Source organism: Oncorhynchus nerka, linkage group LG4 (genome assembly GCF_034236695.1).
Source record: "Oncorhynchus nerka isolate Pitt River linkage group LG4, Oner_Uvic_2.0, whole genome shotgun sequence".
In the NCBI taxonomy this organism is placed as follows: domain Eukaryota; kingdom Metazoa; phylum Chordata; class Actinopteri; order Salmoniformes; family Salmonidae; genus Oncorhynchus; species Oncorhynchus nerka.
Window position 1 is genome coordinate 38,365,559 of NC_088399.1, and position 22,759 is coordinate 38,388,317.

At 43.5% G+C, this 22,759-nt stretch overlaps 1 protein-coding gene across 2 annotated transcripts in view; it reads left to right on the forward strand.

The window, feature by feature from the left end:
* Positions 1-22,759, forward strand: part of si:ch211-127i16.2 (probable flavin-containing monoamine oxidase A) — a 39,678-nt gene that overhangs the window by 6,928 nt on the left and 9,991 nt on the right. For both annotated transcript variants that reach the window (XM_029653100.2, XM_029653094.2), the window contains exons 7-9: positions 854-938; positions 12,943-13,043; positions 15,895-16,053. In XM_029653100.2, the coding sequence (XP_029508960.2) occupies positions 854-938; positions 12,943-13,043; positions 15,895-16,053 (345 nt within the window). The remainder of the gene's footprint in view (positions 1-853; positions 939-12,942; positions 13,044-15,894; positions 16,054-22,759) is intronic.

Sequence of the window (22,759 nt, forward strand, 5' to 3'; positions counted from 1 at the left end):
TCTCTTTCTCTCTCTCTCTCTCTCTCTCTCTCTTTCTCATGCTTCTGAGGGGCACCACGGAGCACTGGCATTGCATTGCTTCACTGGAGATGTGTGTTAGCCTATTGAGTGGAGACACTGTGACCTTTGAGTGTTTGTGTACATGGTGGAAGTGGATAAAAGGTTATACATTTGGCTAGTTACTGTAGATGAAAGGCAGTTTACAGGAAATTACCCTATCTATAAAAAGGATAATAGAGACCAAAATATACCTTGCTTACGTGATAGGTTAAAAAGAACATCTAATAGCCATTCTCGAAAAATGTGATTATTTAAAAGGTTAAAATGACAAAACACTTGATTATTTACAAGGTAAAAGGACCATATAAATGCACCACCCTAATGAGGCTTTCAAAACAACTCAATGATTCCTTTTATGTCCTCTGTGCTGCATGACCATGGTACCACTTGGCTTTACACTGCTGGCCCCACAGCGTTCTCCCTTAATAAGAACATATTGGCTTCCCCGGAGTGTCCAGAGTTTTGGTCATCCATAATGGACGGCACTATTATATTTCTCACTGGGGCCCTGCCCTCCAGGGCCATCTATAAAATCCACTGTGCCTCCATATCTCTGTGCTGGTCATCTCAATGGGCTCCTCAGAGCAGATAGCCCCCGGAGTGCTGCCTGGTTTGGTCTGGCCTGGCTTACTGGAGAGGAATACTACTGCTGCCTGTCTGTCACAGCTACGGTGCTGTATAGTACACTGTATGCTGTAGATGTACACACTATTATATGTGTTTGTGATTTGATTTGTCTGTGTGTGTGTGCGTGTTCATGTACAGTACATGCATTTGTGTGTCTGTCCCACAGGACGCTGAGCAGGCCAAGGTGATGACAGCCACCCACTCCTACCTGTGCAGAGCAGTGATTGTCACCTGCCCTCCTCACCTGGCAGGTCAGTGTGTGTGTGTGTCCCACCTCTGTCGTCCCATTTCTGTCGCCCCACCTCAGTCGCCCCACCTCTGTCGCCCCAACTCTGTCACCCCACCTCTGTCGCCCCACCTCTGTCGCCCCACCTCTGTCACCCCACCTCTGTCACCCCACTTCATCACTCCTCTAATGAAATAACCACTGACACAGAAACTCAAAGGCAAGCCATTAAAGTGTGTTGAACAGGGCAGCCAAGCAGATATGACAAGACCCTGATTCCAGTACTCATACTTAGGAGGTGGGATGGAGGAATGGAGGGATGAAGGCATGGCCCCACTGCCCGGTACCAAGAAACCAGAGAACGCATAGAACCTTCTGCTGGAGCCATGGACCCCAGCCAGGACACTTAATGAGACAGATCTGGGAACAGCATTGAATTATGCAGCAGGGATTGGCTGGTCTCTGTTGCCAGTGGCCTGCTGACTCTGAATCAGCTATGGAGGCAGCCTGACAGGTGACAGGGACTCTTAAAACCAGAGCCTGTGCAGTAATTTAGATGTCTATTCAAAAAGAGGGGTGAAGGATAAATAAAATAAGTGAGTGACGCATAAAGTCATTTGTGTGCCCTGGAAACTACCCTGGCATTTCCAGTCAGAGGAAGCTGGGTATGGACAGATCTTGGCATAAAGCTGACCTTGGCAAGGAGCAAGGTTCTGATTAAAGTCGGCTCTTAACCAACCATACTATTTTATTTGGTTTTTCGCATTGTTCATAACTTGTTTTGTACGTAATGTTGCTGCTACAGTCTCTTATGACCGAAAAAAGCGTTTGGACATCAGAACTGGGATTTCTCACCTCAAATTGTACTCGGAGTTCTTCTTCAATGAGTCGGACACGAGGGATATTTTCACGAATCTCGCCGAAGATGGTGCCTCTTCCTGTTCGGGCTGCGCTCGGCGGTCGTCGTCGCCGGCCTATTAGCTGCCATCGATTCCCTTTCCGTTTGTTTCTGTTTATTGGGTTTAATTGGGTACACCTGTTTTGAGTTAGTGTTTGTTTGTAGGCTATTTAAGGGCACTAGGCCCGCTGGGTATTTGTGCGGGCTTGTTCTCTGTTATTTTGGTGTTGGTGTATAAGTGTATTCTCATTATTTTCCGGACAGTTTTAGTCTTGTGTATTTTGGACGGGTGGTTTCTTACGCCCTAGTGTTGGCATGTCCATGTCTCCGCTGTCGTTGGAATAAATAGATTCACGTACGACATTACCTGCTCTCTGCGTTTGACTTCTCCACCGCACCATTTGTAGAAGTCGTAACAGATATACTATAGTCACCCGACCAGGCCCAAATCTATGTGATTCACTGGAAAAGGAAGCGTAGGTTTTGCAGAAAGAGATCAGAATGACTTGTGAGGATCAGGCAACGAGTGGCTAATCTGCCCTTGCCTTCCGTTCTGCTAGCTAACGTTCAATCGCTGGAAGATTAATGGGAGGAAATGAAAGCATGTATAACCTATCAATGGGATATTAAAAACTGTAATATCGTATGTTTCACCAAGTCATGGCTGAACGACGACATTAAGAACATACAGCTGCGGGTTATACACTCTATCGGCAGGATAGAACAGCAGCCTCTGGTAAGACATGGGGCGGGGGCCTATGCATATTTGTAAACAATAGCTGGTGCAGGATATCTAAGGAAGTGTCAAGATTTTGCATCTCATGATAAGCTTTAGACCACACTATCTACCTAGAGAGTTTCCATCTGTATTTTTAGCTGTCTACATACCACCACAGACCGAGGCTGGAACTAAAACCACACTCAATGAGCTGTATTCCATCTTAACATAAGCAAACAGGAATCCGCTCAACCAGAAGCGGTGCTCCAAGTGTCCGGGGACTGTTTTGCTTGCACAGATTGGAATATGTTCCGAGATTCTTCCAATGGCATTGAGGAGTACACCACATCATTCACTGGCTTTTATCAATAAGTGCATCGAGGACGTCGTCCCCACAGTGACTGTACGTACATACCTCAACCAGAAGCCATGGATTACAGGCAACATTTCCACTGAGCTAAATGGTAGAGCTGGCGCTTACCAGACGAGCTAAATAACTTCTATGCTCGCTTCGAGGCAAGTAACACTGAAACATGCATATGAGAGCATCAGCTGTTCCGGATGACTGTGTGATCACGCTCTCTGCAGCCAATGTGAGTAAGACCTTTTAACTGGTCAACATTCACAAGGCCGCTTGGCCAGATGCATTACCCGGACGTGTAGTCCGATCATGCGCTGACTAACTGTCAAGTGTCTTCACTGACATTTTCAACCTCTCCCTGTCTGAGTCTGTAATACCAACAAGTTTCAAGGAGACCCCCATAGTCCCTGTGCCCGCACCAACAGCTCCACAGATGATGCAATCTCTATTGCGCTCAACACTACCCTTTCCCACCTGGACAAAAGGAACACCTATGTGAGAATGCAATTCATTGACTACAGCTCAGCATTCAACACCATAGTGCCCTCAAAGCTCATCACTAAGCTAAGGACCCTGGGACTAAACACCTCTCTGCAACTGGATCCTATACTTTCTGACGGGCCGTCCCAGGTGGTAAGGGTAGGTAACAACACATCCGGCACCCTGATCCTCAACACGGGGGCCCCTCAGGGTGCGTGCTCAGTCCCCTCCTGTACTCCCTGTTCACTCATGACTGCACGGCCAGGCACGACTCCAACACCATCATTCATCATTAAGTTTGCTGATGACACAACAGTGGTAGGCCTGATCACCGGCAACGATGAGACAGCCTATAGGGAGGAGGTCAGAGACCTGACCGTGTGGTGCAAGGACAACAACCTCTCCCTCAACGTGATCAAGACCAAGTAGATGATTGTGGACTACAGGAAAAGGAGGTTTGAGCACACACACCCATTCTCATCAACGGGTCTGTAGTGGAGCAGGTTGAGAGCTTCAAGTTCCTTGGTGTCCACATCACCAACAAACTAACATGGTCCAAACACACCAAGACAGTTGTGAAGAGGGCAGGACAAAACCTATTCCCCCTCAGGAGACTGAAAGATTTGGCATGGTTCCTCAGGTCCTCAAAAGGTTTACAGCTGCACCATCGAGAGCATCCTGACGGGTTGCATCACTGCCTGGTATGGCAACTGCTCGGCCTCCGACAGCAAGGCACTACAGAGGGTAGTGCGTACGGCCCAGTACATCACTGGGGCCAAGCTTCCTGCCATCCAGGACCTATACCAGGCGGTGTCAGAGGAAGGCCCTAACAATTGTCAAAGACACCAGCCACCCTAGTCATAGACTGTTCTCTCTGCTACCGCATGGCAAACGGTACCGGACCGCCATGTCTAGGTCCAAGAGGCTTCTAAACAGCTTCTACCCCCAAGCCATAAGACTCCTGAACACCTAATCTAATGGCTACCCAGACTATTTGCATTTTTTTAGGTATTTTCTTCAAACTGCATTGTTGGTTAAGGGCTTCTAAGTACTCATTTCACTGTAACGTCTACTACACCTGTTGTATTTGGCTCATGTGACAAATACATTTTGATTTGATTTGATGTTGTGCAAGGCCGACTCACACGCTCACCCACACACATTCACACACAGGCCTTGTATCTGTATAGAGCCACGATGAATAGTACATAACCCTCAAATAAAGTCAGACATACACACACAAACACACACACACACACACACACACACACACACACACACACACACACACACACACACACACACACACACACACACACACACACACACACACACACACAGTCAGCCCTTCTCTGGCACTCTGTCTTAGAGTTGTGTGTTCTCTGGTCCGTCATGTCTTGGCGGCTGTACGATTTATTCCGCCATCCATCTATCTTTTATAATGAGTGGAGTTGTCCTTTTTGCCTGTTTCTCAGCCATCTCAATGATTTATGAACTGTTGGGCTTGACTGCGTATTATTTCACTCTGCGGAAGATTGTGGAGCCAGGATAGGAGAGTTTTGGCTGTGTCTTGGCTTTTCAGAACATTGCTACATATTCATTTTCATACTCTAAATGTTTTATTTGCTTCAAAGTGTATTATACATGCCAAGTCATTGTTTTGTTGTTGTCAACCTCAAAACTACTCTCTTGCTATCACTCTTAGAAAATGCCTGCAGTATGACTCAATAGAGTTAATTTGATCTTCATTTCTAGAACTGTTCTACTCTACAATACACACAGCTGTCCATGTCCTAAATTAGAATTTTGTTTGAATATATACTTGAGTCTCTGTGTGTGTGTGTGTGTGTGTGTGTGTGTGTGTGTGTGTTTGTGTGTGTGTGTGTGTGTGTGTGTGTGTGTGTGATTATGTGTTTGAGAAGTAGCTAGGTCGCTTTGAGCATGGCAGCTGTTTGTGTGTGTGTGCATGTGTGAATGTGTACAGTATGTGCGTGCTTTAGTGTGTGTGCATGTGTGCACCGGGCCATGTGTGTCTTCATGCCTGCATGTATGTTTGTGTGTGTCTACATTTGTTTGTATGTGTGTACGTGCGCTCCTTTGTGTGTGTATGTGTGTTTATTTTCTGTTGTGGATGTGGGTGAATTAAGGTGCACTCTACATGGGTGAAATTAGGTTCTGGGCAATAAGGCATCTTCCTCTAAGTATAGTTCTACCTGACTAAACTGGAATTTCAAATGGATGCAATTGGACTTGACTGGCAGCCAAGCGGCACAGCGCCTGATATTGCCATCTATCTTCTCCCCTCTCCAAGAGGAGCTTTTCTAATGACAGCAGGCTAGGGCAATGGCACAGGACCCGACAGATCTGCCACTCATAGTTAATTCATATGGCTTGTTTACACTGTAGGAAAATAGGTAAGAAATGCATTAGCATTGATTTGCCCACTATGACCCAAGCCTCATCCAGCAGGCTGAAAGGCTTTCAGACACGGTGTGTATAAGACTAAATCATGACTTATTTGGTATTGCACTGAAACTAGGAGTTATTGCGTTGAAGTGAAGTTGAAGTGATTGAAAAAAATATACAGTAGATATTAATCTCTCCGGGAGATTAAACCTTTGAAATCGGATTTGGTTATCAGTTTATTACATTGCATTGTAGTTAAGAAAAGGACATACTGGTACTTGACTGCATTTGTGCTGTATTTCACTCCAGTTTCTTATCGCTTTTCTTCTGGACCCTGCGAGAATGTAGCAACAAAGTTGGAGATAGAAAAGGAGCAGTATAAAATCCTAGAGCACCCTTTGCCGGAGGCTACGGTTAGATCGCAGTTCTGTTTCACAGGTCACTGTCAAAAGAGGAACTGGAGAGACCGATGTGCCAGTGATCAGGATAGAAAAACATTAAGGAGATAATTAATTAGTGAGAGAGCGAGAGAGAGAGAAAGAGAGAGAGAGAGAGAGAGAGAGAGAGAGAATATAAGGGAGAGGAGAGAGAGAGAGAGAGAATGAGAGACAGGCTAGAGACAGAGTGATAACAGACTGCAGTGAATATTAGCTGAGGGAAAACGGAGTCACAATGAGTCAGGTTTAGGGAGCCAGTGGAGCAGAAGACTACCTTCTAAAGATGAGGTGTGTGTCTAGACTGGCAGACAGTATTACTGGAACGACAGTCAGCAATGATCGACTGTCACTGTTGGATTAGAGTGATAGGCCTCTACCGATCCGAGCAAAATGTACCCCAAGGAAAATTCTGTCACCCATTTTAGAAGTAATCTCTTGGATCTGTGTGGTAAGCCCAGAGAGACACAGACATCCCTTGTCTCCAGGGCTGTACAGTCGTGGCCAAGAGTTTTGAGAATGACACAAATATTCATTTTCACAAAGTCTGCTGCCTCTGTTTGTATGATGGCAATTTGTATATACTCCAGAGTGTTATGAAGAGTGATCAGATGAATTGCAATGAATTGAAAGTCCCTATTTGCCATGCAAATGAACTGAATCCCCAAAAAACATTTCCACTGCATTTCAGCCCTGCCACATAAGGACCAGCTGACATCATGTCAGTGATTCTCTTGTTAACACATGTGTGAGTGTTGACGAGGACAAGGCTGGAGATCACTCTGTCATGCTGATTGAGTTTGAATAGCTGACTGGAAGTTTCAAAAGGAGGGTGGTGCTTGGAATCATTGTTCTTCCTCACGTGCCGTCATCATTGCTTTGCACAAAAAGGGCTTCACAGGCAAGGATATTGCTGCCAGTAAGATTGCACCAAAATCAACCATTTATCAGATCATCAAGAACTTCAAGGAGAGCGGTTCAATTGTTGTGAAGAAGGCTTCAGGGCGCCCAAGAAAGTCCAGCAAGCGCCAGGACCGTCTTCTAAAGTTGATTCAGCTGCGGGATCGGGGCCCCACCACTACAGAGCTTGCTCAGGAATGGCAGCAGGCAGGTGTGAGTGCATCTGCACGCACAGTGAGGCGAAGACTTTTGGAGGATGACCTGGTGTCAAGAAAAGCAGCAAAGAAGCCACTTCTCTCCAGGAAAAACATCAGGGACAGACTGATATTCTGGTACAGGGATTGGACTGCTGAGGAATGGGGCAAAGTCATTTTCTCTGATGAATCCCCTTTACGATTGTTTGGGGCATCCAGAAAAAAGCTTGTCCAGAGAAGACAAGGTGAGCGCTACCATCAGCCCTGTGTCATGCTAACAGTAAAGCATCCTGAGACCATTCATGTGTGGGGTTGCTTCTCAGCCAAGGGAGTGGGCTCACTCACAATTTTGCCTTAGAAGACAGCTATGAATAAAGAATGGTACCAACACATCCCCTGAGAGCAACTTCTCCCAACCATCCAGGAACAGTTTGGTGACGAACAATGCCTTTTCCAGCATGATGGAGCACCTTGCCATAAGGCAAAAGTGAGAGAGCGTGATAACTAAGTGGCTCGGGGAACAAAACCTTGATATTTTGGGTCCATGGCCATGAAACTCCCCAGACCTTAATCCCATTGAGAACTTGTGGTCAATCCTCAAGAGGCGGGTGGACAAACAAAAACCCAAAACATTCTGACAAACTTCAAGCATTGATTATGCAAGAATGGGCTGCCATTAGTCAGGATGTGGATTGACAGCATGCCAGGGCGGATTGCTGAGGTCTTGAAAAATAAGGGTCAACTCTGCAAATATTGACTCTTGGCATCAACTTCATGTAATTGTCAATAAAAGCCTTTGACGCTTATGAAATGCTTGTAATTATACTTCAGTATTCCATAGTAACATCTGATAAAAATATCTAAAGACATTGAAGCGGCAAACTTCGTGGAAATTAATATTTGTGTCATTCTCAAAACTTTTGGCCACGACTGTACAGTAGCTCATAGCTCCTGCAGTCCTCTCCCCCGGCCAGGCATTAAAACACCCGGTTGAACTAATCAAACTCTTTATTGTCCTATTTTATAGTGTCCGCCCGTGAGTTTAGGTGGCAAGATGATTAGTTAAATCATGCATTTAAGTGTCTGATTGGAACTAAAACCTGTCCGTCCACTCTCCTCTCCAGCTCTCTGGTGTGCCAGCCATGGTTTGAACATTACAGTGCTGTGTAATAAGACCAAGACTAAAGCACCTCCAATACCTGAATGTAGTTGTAAACCTGCAGTCACATGATCACAGGCCCAGACTTGACCCATAAAGCCCCACTGCAATACTCTATTGTAAACACTGGACCCATTTCCTGTCCCCTGATGCTTAATCCTTGGTCTATGGCAATGGACGTGGTTGTGAATGTAATTGAGTATAAGAAGTGGGTTCATTGCATTTACAATACAATATTGCAGTGGGGATAGTAACTAACTAATAATTTTGCTTTGTCTTACTACACAGCACTGTAATTTTCACACCATAACAATTGACCAGATCACAACCGTGTATCTGTGTTCTTGAGACAAGTAGAATACTGAATAGAGAATTTAAAACGCTTATTGCAATTTCAATGAGGTAGCCATCAAGGAATGAATTAATCAGGAGACGAATGAATGATCGAAAGCAATTGTGCCAGTATGTAGCATGTGTAATCAGCCCATTCTGTGCCCATTCTCACTTTACTCATGAAATCATTGTTATTACCATGGTGCTACAAAGGTACATTCATCCCCAGTTATCCGTCTTTACACCATCTGCCAATGAAGCATGGACTTGTGAGTCATAAATACATAAATGCATCATGAATACAATACCTTTGGAATAACCTTGTTGAATAAGTTAATCAGCTCGTTCAAAAAGTAGAGTTTAGAAAAAAAATAGACATTTAGAAAGTGTCACACATTCACTAACGCTGAATTTAAATGGAAAATGTATTTATAGTGTGTTTGGCTGTCACATCACACTTCACACATTGACATGTCTCTGTAGACTATGACATGGAAAAGCATTAATAACCATTCTATATTGAAGGACAATTTTTATTCATAGCCTAGATCCTATATGGCACCCTATTCGCTATATAGTGGGCCCTATGGGCTCTGGTCAAAAGTAGTGCACTAAATATTGGATAGAGTGCCATTTGGGACATAGATATACACTACATGACCAAAAGTATGTGGACACATGCTTGTCGTACATCTCATTATGCAGACAATCTGGAATTTTCATGGCATTATTATTTCTCATAAAAACTAGAAGAGAAGCATTTAATCTCTCGTCAACACTCAATCAGGAAATACTGTATGTGCAGTTATAGGCATGTTGCTCTGTTTTGAGCCAGCTGCAGCTTTGCCAGGTGTTTCTTTGCTGCACTTGACCGTATTACCAGACAGTAATCAAGATGGGACAAGACCAGAGCCTGAACAACTAGTACAGTTGTGTCATAACTCCTGTGACGATCTGAAGGATCAGGTTACAGTGGGTCTGCTCTGTAGAGCAGAGAGGGAGAGCGGGAAGTCGGCTGTTTTATGGTCAGTCATAAAATACGCTGTCCCTAGTCTCTGTAGTGGTCAAGATTGGAATGTAAACTGTGGAACACAGAGAGACACTTGGACATCAAAAGTTTGAATAATTCAACAATATTTATATTTTTGAGAATGTGGGAGGGGGCTGTGGACACTTAAGGGGCAGTCATGACAAGTGTGTTTCATTTGGTGATCTCATGAAGGACAGGAAACACATATAACTGTATCTCTTAAAGTGTACATTATCCAGCTGTCAGGTTTACATCTAAATATTGTGAAACGTATGTGATTAAACATGAAACAACTTGTGAAAAGATGTAATGTGATGTTAACCTTCTAAATGAGAAAATATGGGTTTGCATATAAAGTTTAAAAAATAATTGGCCACGCCCACGTTGGCGTCATGGACCGCCTTTTCCCACGGAGTATAAAACCACTTCCAACTAAATTTACATTAAGTCAGAGAACGCCGGGACGGAGTCCCCACATTGGAATGGCTACAATTCAATAGACCATTAGACCAGAAAATATGGAGCTGACGCTATATGTTGACATGGTTAAGAACTACAACTCTATAGACCACGGCGACCAGACAGCTGTAGTTTTGGCTACACGGCTTGAAATGGTTCAACTCTGAGACTATCGATCACTGCAGAATAAGAGTAACCCCTAGACGTATAATTACTAGTCTGCAGCTGGAAATTACATAAGTGTAGTAGGAGAATACCGACAATACCGGCATCTATTCTATGCAACAACCATCTGTATGCCTGACGTATCCATTATGAACACAACCAGAGACTTTCTGTCGATTGACTCTTCAGCAGACGGTCGGGCGACCACAGGGAGAGACAACAAGACATACACTCGTAAATATGTAAATTGCAATTTATTTTTGAATGAGCGGTCGTTCATGTAAAGTATTAGCAATTTCTATGAGTGTTGTTATTAGCTATAAGTTTCCCGCTCTTGAGCATCCCACACCCCCTTTCCTTTGTCTACTAAGCCATCATACTGGTTTAGCCCACTAGGGACTTATAAATGCATTGTGTTAGTAACCAATATCTACTGTTAGTTTGTTATGTATTTTGTATGTTGCTGATTCATCATTTAGGCTAGGGTTTGTGCAGATATCCAAGGGTTTGCGACGTTCAGTAATGAGAACTGATGAGGTAGTAATGATACATTAATAGAAGACTAATCAATAAGATGTGAAAATATCTGAAGAGTTGATTCGGGAAATAGAGACTCTATAAACATTTTCCCATGGTGACCCAACTTCCTAGTTATTTAAAGTTTACATTACTAGTTTAATCATGTAGTAATAATTACACATAGAGAAAATAACAGTCTTCACATTTAATGATAGTCACAGACACAACATTATGGTGCCCCGTGTGAGGACTCTAAGATAGAATGAGGTCTTCATGATTGAATTAAGTATATATATTAATTGTAAAAACATTTTACTGTACAAACAGACTGCGTTTGATACGATACGAATAGAGCCCATAGAAGTTGTCCCGGTGTCGCGTATCTGATGACATCAGGGTGTCTTAGGAGTTGGAGAAGGCCAGCATCCCAGAGTCGCCTCTTCACTGTTGACGTTGAGACTGGTGTTTTGTGAGGCTTGTGAGGCGTCTGTTTCTCAAACTAGATACTCTGATGTACTTGTCCTCTTGCTCAGCTGTGCACCAGGGCCTCCCACTCCTCTTTCTATTCTGGTTAGGGACAGTTTGTGCTGTTCTGTGAAGGGAGTAGTACACAGCGTTGTACGAGATTTTCAGTTTCTTGCTCATTTCATGCATGGAATAGCCTTCATTTCTCAGAACAAGAATAGACTGACGAGTTTCAGAAGAAAGTTCTTCGTTTCGGGCCATTTTGAGCCTGTAATTGAACCCACAAATACTGATGCTCCAGATACTCAACTAGTCTAAAGAAAGCCAGTTGTATTGCTTATTTAATCAGAACAACAGTTTTCAGCTGTGCTAACATAATTGCAAACGGGTTTTCTAAAAAATATAAAAACTATTCCAGCTACAATAGTCATTTACAACATTAACAATGTCAACACTTTATTTCTGATCAATTTGATGTTATTTAAATGTACAAAAAATTGTATTTTCTTTCAAAAACAAGGACATTTCTAAGTGACCCCTAATCTTTGAACGGTAATGTATAATCATTTGCAAAAATCTCGAAAACTTTTTTCCCCCCCGAATTGTCATAACGGGGTATGTAGGATGTTATGTAACAAAATGTGTCTGTAATGTAACAAAACCTTACCAAAATATTGATTTCCTTGTCATTTTCATGTCAGAGAAGGTGTAACCCACTTTTCAATCTTGTGTTTTATTATTTTGTTTTGTTAGCAGAAAGGGCCTTCATTTATAGTTTCTGACAGACAACGACAGCTCAAGAACAGTAGTTCCCATCTTACACAAGCTTTTGTGACACAGCAGACAATGTTGTCTGCCTTCTCCTCAGTGTGTGAGAGACATTCAATATCCCTAGCCTTGACAGTACAATACTGATGAAGTTATTCAATCTGTCTTTACAAAGGAACACTACAAGTTGGATCTTGAAATGTAAATAACGTTACTGGTTACTGCATCCACAGTTTTAAGGCAAACCGACAGCCCAGCAGTGTTTAATCGCAGGGGTTTTCTGTGCAGGGCCATTTCTGAGATAGCCATGCAGGCAGTCACTGGGGTATTGTATCCAATTTACCCGAGTGCTGGTCGATGATTCAAAAACTAAAGCCCATTCTGATCAATACAGGGGTTAACCAAAGTGATGCGTGTTATCTATTCCTCTCCTCCTCTCGCTCTCACTCTCTCACTCTCGTATTCTCTTTTCCTTTTGTATCGCTCGCTCTATCTTTGTCCCTTAATTCTCTACACCTCTATTTTCAGTCACTATCTTATTCTCTCTCACTGGTCCCATTGTCCATTTCTCTCCACTGTTTCTATGTTGTCCACCGGAATTAGGATTTCCAAAACCCAGAGAGGCACAACCTCTCGATTCAGCATATTTTCTCTCCCCTCTGATGTCAATTATAGCATAGTGACAAGTCATCACCTTTCTCCTGAGAACCCAATCTCCATATATTTCTCCGTCTCCCCAGCTAAGATCCACTACCAACCTGCTCTACCCATTCAGAGAGAACACCTCACACAGAACATGCCTGTTGGGCACTTGATGAAGTTTGTCATCACCTACCAGATGGTCAGTAACACACACACACACACACACACACACACACACACACACACACACACACACACACACACACACACACACACACACACACACACACACACACACACACACACACACACACAGTCAATAACACCATTTATTAACACCTTTGGCTCATACGAGACTTGACACACATTGATAATAACAAGGCTTTTCTCATATAATGTTCAAAATATATCCTCAGTGTGTACTGTATATGAACATGATTTGTTAAAAACAAAATGTTAGTCTAAAATAAATGTGAGATAATCTCTAGATGCTTTTTATAGTGGAGATCAAGTTTATAAATTGCCTGGCTGGAATGATAAGACAGTAGATTGCACAATCAGATGGAACTGTGTAAATAGCATTTTAACATAATAGATTTAGCAGGTTATAACTTGTGGGATAGACACCAGCTGGAATGCGGTTTTAACCAATCGGCATTCAGGATTAGAACCACCCGTTGTATAATATAATAATAATATACATAGTGGGATCTCTTGGGCACCTGTAAACATAGAGGGAATATCAACAATAAGGTCAGCACATAACTACAGTGGGGAGAACAAGTATTTGATACACTGCTGATTTTGCAGGTTTCCCTAATTACAAAGCATGTAGAGGTGTGTAATTTGTATCATAGTTACACTTCAACTGTGAGAAACGGTATCTAAAACAAAAATCCAGAAAATCACATTGTATGATTTTTAAGTAATGAATTTGCATTTTATTGCATGACATAAGTATTTGATACATCAGAAAACCAGAAACCTTTGTTTGCAATTACAGAGATCATACGTTTCCTGTAGTTCTTGACCAGGTTTGCACACACTGCAGCAGGGATTTTGGCCAACTCCTCCATACAGACCTTCTCCAGATCCTCCCCACAATACGGTGCAGTCGTTCTGTCCCCTTTGCAGAAAAGCATCCCCAAAGAATGATGTTTCCACCCCCATGCTTCACGGTTGGGATGGTGTTCTTGGGGTTGTACTCATCCTTCTTCTTCCTCCAAACACAGCGAGTGGAGTTTAGACCAAAAAGCTCTATTTTTGTCTCATCAGACCACATGACCTCCCATTCCTCCTCTGGATCATCCAGATGGTCATTGGCAAACTTCAGACGGGCCTGGACATGCGCAGGCTTGAGCAGGGAGACCTTGCGTGCGCTGCAGGATTTTAATCCATGACGGCGTAGTGTGTTACTAATGGTTTGCTTTGAAACTGTGGTCCCAGCTATCTTCAGGTCATTGACCAGGACCTGCCGTGTAGTTCTGGGCTGATCCCTCACCTTCCTCATGATCATTGATGCCCCACGAGGTGAGATCTTGCATGGAGCCCCAGACCGAGGGTGATTGACCGTCATCTTGAACTTCTTCCATTTTCTAATAATTGTGCCAACAGTTGTTGCCTTCTCACCAAGCTGCTTGCCTATTGTCCTGTAGCTCATCCCAGCCTTGTGCAGGTCTACAATTTTATCCCTGATGTCCTTACACAGCTCTCTGGTCTTGGCCATTGTGGAGAGGTTGGAGTCTGTTTGATTGAGTGTGTGGACAGGTGTCTTTTATACAGGTAACAAGTTCAAATAGTTAATACAGGTAATGAGTGGAGAACAGGTGGGATTCTTAAAGAAAAACTAACAGGTCTGTGAGAGCCGGAATTCTTACTGGTTGGTAGGTGATCAAATACTTATGTAATGCAATAAAACGCAAATTAATTACTTAAAAATCATACAATGTAATTTTCTGGATTTTTGTTTTCGATTCCGTCTCTCACAGTTGAAGTGTACCTATGATAAAAAATGACAGACCTCTACATGCTTTGTAAGTAGGAAAACCTGCAAAATCAGCAGTGTATCAAATACTTGTTTTCCCCACTGTATATTGTCAGTATCCATTTTACAGTGCCTTCAGAAAGTATTCACACCCCTTTACTTTTTTCCACATTTTGTTGTTTTTCAAAGTGAGATTAAAATGGATTTAATTGTCACTTTTTGTCAACGATCTACACAAAATTCTTTGTAATGTGAAAAATGTATTCTTTAAAAAATCTTCAAGCTCTGTCAAGTTGTTTGTTGATCATTGCTAGACAGCCATTTTCAAGTCTTGCCATAGATTTTCAAGCCAATTTGAGACAAAACTGTAACTAGGCCACTCAGGAACATTCAATGTTGTCTTGTTAAGCAACTCCAATGTATATTTGGCCTTGTGTTTTAGGTTATTGTCTTACTGAAAGGTGAATTTATCTCTGAGCCTCTGTTGGAAAGCAGACTGAACCAACTTTTCCTCTAGGATTTTTCCTGTGCTGTGTAACAATTTTGAAAAACATAATTCAACTTTTATATTGTAGATATTTGTGTGTAGGCCAGTGTAAAACAAAATCTCCATTTAAATCATTTTAAATTCATGCTGTAACATAACAAATGTGGAAAAAGAACCACGCTGAAGGTAAAACACTCTGACAGGATTTGAACATCCAAAGTAAGGATAGAGATTGACTTGAATTTTGAATATTAGATTCAGTGATGTGCTGCATCTGTTACATTTTTGTTGTGTTTTGCGCTAAGATAAATAAAGTGTGAACTTTGCTATGATCATTAGTGTGGTTTTACACAGTCATTTAAAACAGCACAATCTCTTCTGAATAGATGGAAGTTCATCCCAACAAGCATAACACATTTACAATCCACTAATTTTGGAAACCGCAGACCTCAAGTGTACTATTAGCCAGTGCATCGGGGGCGATCTGTGTGTGGTAAGTGCATCTAGCTCATCCAGCTGTCATTCCCTCTCTCTCTCGCTCTCGCTCGCTCGCTCTCCTCTCTTCTCTCTCTGCTGCAGGCGTTCTGGCGTGAGAAGGGTTTCTCGGGAGAGATAGTGGCACGACCCTCTGCAGAGTGTCCCTTGAGTGTCACCTTCGACGGCACCAGTCCCAGTGGGAGTGCTGCTCTCGTGGGCTTCATCTCTGGCGTGCAGGCCTACGATTGGAGCTCCAGAGAGGTAACCAGGATGGAGAGATAGATGGATGGATGGAGTGATACGAGGCATATGACGGAGACACAGGGAAGACAGCATAGACAATATGTGGAGTACACTCTCCCTGAACACGGCCCCGGGGGTCAGAGTTTCTATGAAGCGTAGATCATGTTATTAAAGAATGGATATTGTTGAACTGTGAATGACCTAGCAAACGAGGCCCATGTTTTCACCCTGTTTGAACCCAGAGGCATCTATTGGATCATTACCCGACGGCTTCATTATTTTATTAAACATCCGGCTCGTTACATAACACCACCTACAGCTACAGAGATACAGTACAGAACAAAACAGGGACACACATCACCTTACTGTAGACTACCTGTCACCAAATACATACCAGATAGATGATCGAGAATGAGAGAAAAAAACAGTTCCACTCCACTGGTAAATGTGTGTGAGATATTTTCACACTGTTTGTGATAGAAAAAGCAAATCGACAGATAAAGTGATCCCTTTCACAGGTGAGAGACATGTGGAGAGGGAAAGAGAAAAAGAACGTGGGGAAATAGAGAAGGTGTAAATGGGTATCATTTGGCTGAAGAGTATTGGGAAGGGTGCTTACTGGCAGAGTGTGGTAAATGGTGTTGTCACCCTTTTACAGTATATGGGCCAACATGAGTGGCTCCATATCCATTTAAAAAATGTCAGTAGTGTTGAAGTGTTCACTTCAACTTTTGGGCTAAATACAAGCTGCTACCTATTTTCAGCCCTGATATTTGAAGTGGTACACCTGGCTGCATCTCTGCTCTCAAGTGAAATATCAAATGGCAAGGCTCAATCTATTTCTTGTTGTGTCATCCTTGGGCCCCAAAACAAAGAGCACACAAAACACTCAAATTGGTATTCTTTCAAAGACGTATTATGAAAAGAGAAAATACAAAACAGATTGCACGCCAGTCCATCTGTGATGATAAGCAGAAGAATAAACAAAACTGCATATCAGTGGGATTCTACAAATCAAATAGAATCAGTCCAAGAAAAAATAGGTTCCCATGTGATTAATCATGTTTTCTCAACTTAAAATCTGCTCAATCAAATTTATTTGTAAAGCCCTTCTTACGTCAGCTGATGTCACAAATTGCTGTACAGAAACCCAAAGTGCTGTACAGAAACCCAGCCTAAAACCCCAAACAACAAGCAATGCAGAAGCATGGTGGGTAGAAAAACTCCCTAGAAAGGCCAGAACCTAGGAAGAAACCTAGAGAGGAACCAGGCTATGAGGGGTGGCCAGTCCTCTTTTGGCTATGCCAGGTGGAGATTATAACAGAACATGGCCAAGATGTTCAAATGTTCATAGAAGACCAGCATGGTCAAATAATAATAATCACAGTGGTTGTAGAGGGTGCAACAGGTCAGCACCTCAGGAGTAAATGTCAGTTGGCTTTTCATAGCTGATCATTCAGAGTAACTCTACCGCTTCTGCTGTCTCTAGAGAGTTGAAAACAGCAGGTCTGGGACAGGTAGAACGTCCGGTGAACAGGTCAGAGTTCCATAGCTGCAGGCAGAACAGTTGAAACTGAAGCAGCAGCACGGCCAGGTGGACTGTGGACAGCAAGGAGTCACAAGGCCAGGTAGCCCTGAGGCATGGTCCTAGGGCTCAGCTCCTCAGAGAGAGAGAGAGAGAGAATTAGAGAGAGCATACTTAAATTCACACAGGACACCGGATAAGACAGGAGAAATACTCCAAATTAAACAGACTGACCCTAGCCCCCGACACATAAACTACTGCAGCATAAATACTGGAGGCTGAGACAGGAGGGGTCAGGGGACACTGTGGCCCCATCCGACGATCCACCCGGACAGGCGCTACCCCAACAGGCAGCATATAACCCCACCCACTTTTCCAAAACACAGCCCCCACATCACTAGAGGGATATCTTCAACCACCAACTTACCATCCTCAGACAAGGCCGAGTATGGCCCACAAAGATCTCCGCCACGGCATAAAACAAGGATGGGGCACCAACCCGGACAGGAAGATCATGTCAGTGACTTAACCCACTCCAGTGACGCACCCATCCTAGGGACGGCATGGAAGAGCACCAGTAAGCCAGTGACTCAGCCCCTGTAATAGGGGTCAGAGAATGAGTCAGAGTCAGAGAATCCCAGTGGAGAGAGGGGAACCTGCTAGGCAGAGACAGCAAGGCCGGTTCATTGTTCCAGTGCCTTTCCGTTCACCTTCACACTCCTGGGCCAGACTACACTCAAACCTTTGACCTACTGAAGAGATGAGTCTTCAATAAATACTTAAAGGTTCTTGTGACCGTAGCGTACGTGTAGGTATGTACGGCAGGACCAAATCGGAAAGATAGGTAGGAGCAAGCACATGTAATGCTTTGTAGGTTAGCAGTAAAACCTTGAAATCAACCCTTGCCTTAACAGGAAGCCAGTGTAGAGAGGCTAGCACTGTAGTAATATGATACATTTTTGGGTACTAGTCAAGATTCTAACAGCCGTGTTTTGCGCTACCTGAAGTTTATTTAGTGCTTTATCCGGGTAGCCGGAAAGTAGAGCATTACAGTAGTCTAACCTAGAAGTGACAAAAGCATAGATTACTTTTTCTGCATCATTTTGGACAGAATTTTTCGGATTTTTGCAATGTTACGTATATGGAAAAAAGCTGTCCTTGAAACATTCTTGATATGTTCGTCAAAAGAGAGATCAGGGTCCAGAGTAATGCCGAGGTCCTTCACAGTTTTATTTGAGACGACTGTACAACCATCAAGATTAATTGTCAGATTCAACAGAAGATCTCTTTGTATCTTGGGACCTAGAACAAGCATATCTTTTGAGTTTAAAAGTAGAATATTTGCCACCATCCACTTCCTTATGTCTGAATCACAGGCTTCCAGGCAGGGCAATTTTGGGGCTTCACCATGTTTCATCGAAATGTACAGCTGTGTGTTGTCCGCATAGCAGTGAAAGATAACATTATGTTTCCGAATGACATCCCCAAGAGGTAAAATATATAGTGAAAACAATTAGTGGTCCTAAAACAGAGCCTTGAGGAACACTGAAATGTACAGTTGATTTGTCAGAGGACAAACCATCCACAGAGACAAACAGATATCTTTCTGACAGATAAGATCTAAACCAGGCCAGAACTTGTCCGTGTAGACCAATTTGGGTTTCCAATCCCTCCAAAAGAATGTGGTGATCGATGGTATCAAAAGCAGCACTAGGGTCTAGGAGCACTAGGACAGATGCAGAGCCTCGGTCTGACGCCATTAAAATATAATTTGCCACCTTCACAAGTGCAGTCTCAGTGCTATGATGGAGTCTAAAACCAGACTGAAGCGTTTCGTATACATTGTTTTTATTCAGGAAGGCAATGAGCTGTGGGAGAGGAATGGGAGATTCGATATAGGCCGATAGTTTTTTATATTTTCTGGGTCAAGGTTTGGCTTTTTCAAGAGAGGCTTTATTACTGCCACTTTTAGTGAGTTTGGTACACGTCCGGTGGATAGAGAGCCGTTTATTATGTTCAACATAGGAGGGCCAAGCACAGGAAGCAGCTCTTTCAGTAGTTTAGTTGGAATAGGGTCCAGTGTGTAGATTGAAGGTTTAGAGGCCATGATGATTTTCATCAATATGTCAAGAGATATAGTACTAAAAGACATGAGTGTCTCTCTTGATCCTAGGTCCTGGCAGAGTTGTGCAGACTCAGGACAACTGAGCTTTGGAGGAATACGCAGATTTAAAGAGGAGTCCGTAATTTGCTTTCTAATGATCATAATCTTTTCCTCAAAGAAGTTCATGAATTTATCACTGCTGAAGTGAAAGCCATCCTCTCTTGGGGAATGCTGCTTTTTAGTTATCTTTGCGACAGTATCAAAAATACATTTTGGATTGTTCTTATGGTCCTCAATTAAGTTGTAAAAATAGGATGATCGAGCAGCAGTGAGGGCTCTTCTATACTGCATGGTACTGTCTTTCAGTTTGGTGGAGCAGCAGTGAGGGCTCTTCTATACTGCATGGTACTGTCTTTCCAAGCTAGTCAGAAGACTTCCAGTTTGGGGTAGCAGCAGTGAGGGCTCTTCGATACTGCAAGGTACTGTCTTTCCAAGCTAGTCAGAAGACTTCCAGTTTGGTGTAGCAGCAGTGAGGGCTCTTCGATACTGCAAGGTACTGTCTTTCCAAGCTAGTCAGAAGACTTCCAGTTTGGTGTAGCAGCAGTGAGGGCTCTTCGATACTGCAAGGTACTGTCTTTCCAAGCTAGTCAGAAGACTTCCAGTTTGGTGTAGCAGCAGTGAGGGCTCTTCGATACTGCAAGGTACTGTCTTTCCAAGCTAGTCAGAAGACTTCCAGTTTGGTGTAGCAGCAGTGAGGGCTCTTTGATACTGCACGGTACTGTCTTTCCAAGCTAGTCGGAAGACTTCCAGTTTGGTGTAGCAGCAGTGAGGGCTCTTTGATACTGCACGGTACTGTCTTTCCAAGCTAGTCGGAAGACTTCCAGTTTGGTGTAGCAGCAGTGAGGGCTCTTTGATACTGCACGGTACTGTCTTTCCAAGCTAGTCGGAAGACTTCCAGTTTGGTGTAGCAGCAGTGAGGGCTCTTTGATACTGCACGGTACTGTCTTTCCAAGCTAGTCGGAAGACTTCCAGTTTGGTGTAGCAGCAGTGAGGGTCTTCAATACTGCACTGTACTGTCTTTCCAAGCTAGTCAGAAGACTTCCAGTTTGGGGTAGCGCCATTTCCTTTCCAATTTTCTGGAAGCTTGCTTCAGAGCTCGGGTATTTTCTGTATACCAGGGATCTAGTTTCTTATGAGAAATGTTTTTAGTTTTTAGGGTTGCGACAGCATCTAGGGCATTGCGCAAGGTTAAATTGAGTTCCTCAGTTAGGTGGTTAACCGATTGTTGTACTCTGATGTCCGTTGGTAGGTGGAGGGAGTCTGTAAAGGCATCTAGGAATCTTTGGGTTGTCCTAGAATTTATTGCATGACTTTTGATGATCCTTGGGGTCTGAGCAGATTATTTGTTGCGATTGCAAACATAATAAATGTGGGTTCGATAGTCCAGGATTATGAGGACGAACATTAAGATCCACAACATTTATTCCACTGGACAAAACCAGGTCCAGAGTATGACTGTGGCAGTGAGTAGGTCCGGTCGATGATGGCTCTGAAAGCCTTTTGGAGTGGGTCTGTGAACTTTTCCATGTGAATATTAAAGTCACCAAAAATGTGAATATTATCTTCCATGACTACAAGGTCCGATAAGAATTCAGGGAACTCAGTGAGGAACACTGTATATGGCCCAGGAGGCCTGTAAACAGTAAACAGCTATGAAAAGTGATTGAGTAGGTTGCATAGATTTCATGACTAGAAGCTCAAAAGACAAAAACTTTTTTTGTTTGTTGGTAAATTGACATTTGCTATTGTAAATGTTAGCAACACCTCTGCCTTTGCAGCATGCGCGTGGGATATGGTCACTAGTGTAACCAGGAGGTGAGGCCAATCACATCAAGATTATGATCAGTGATTAGTTAATTGACTATAACTGCCTTGGAAGTGAGGGATCTAACATTAAGTAGCCCTATTTTGAGATGTGAGGTATCACAATCTCTTTCAATAACGGCAGGATTGGAGGAGGTCTTTATTCCAGTGAGATTGCTAAGGTGAACACCGCCATGTTTAGTTTTGCCCAACCTAGGTCGAGGCACAGACACGGTCTCAATGGGAATAGCTGAGCTTACACTGACTGTGCTAGTGGCAGACTTCACTAAGCTGGCAGGCTGGCTAACAGCCTGCTGCCTGGCCTGCACCCTATCTCATTGTTGAGCTAGGGGAGTTAGAGCCCGGTCTATGTTCATAGATAAGATGAGTGCACCCCTCCAGCTAGGATGGAGTCTATCACTCAACAGGCCAGGCTTGGTACTGTTTGTGGGTGAGTCCTAGAAAGAGGGCCAATTATCTACAAATTCTATCTTTTGGGAGGGGCAGAAAACAGTTTTCAACCAGTGATTGAGTTGTGAGACTGCTGTTGAGCTCATCACTCCACCTACCTGGGAAGGATCCAGAGACAATTACTCGATGCCGACACATCTTTCTAGCTGAAGCTATGTTGCGCTTGGTGACCTCTGACTGTTTCATCCTAACATTGTTGGTGCCGACGTCGATAACAATACCCCTATACTCTCTACACTCGCCAGTTTTAGCTTTAGCCAGCACCATCTTCAGTTTAGCCTTTACGTCGGTAGCCCTACCCCTGGTAAACAGTGTATGATCGCAGGATGATTCGTTTTAAGTCTAATACTGCGGGTAATGGAGTTGCCAATGACTAGGGTTTTCAATTTGTCAGAGCTCATGGTTGGAGGCTTCGGCATCTCAGACCCCGTAACGGGAGGAGTAGACACCAGAGAAGGCTCGGCCTCTGACTCCGACTCGCTGCTTAATGGGGAGAACCGGTTGAAAGTTTCTGTTGGCTGAATAAGCGACACCGGTGGAGCTTTCCTACAGCATTTCCTTCCAGAAGCCATGAGAAAATTGCAAGCTGCGGGGACTGTGCGAGGGGATTTATACTACTATCTTTACTTACTGGTGGCACAGACGCTGTTTCATCCTTTCCTACACTTAAATTACCCTTGCCTAACGATTGCGTCTGAAGCTGGGCTTGCAGCACAGCTATCCTCGCCGTAAGGCAATCGTTCTCCTGTATATTATGAGTA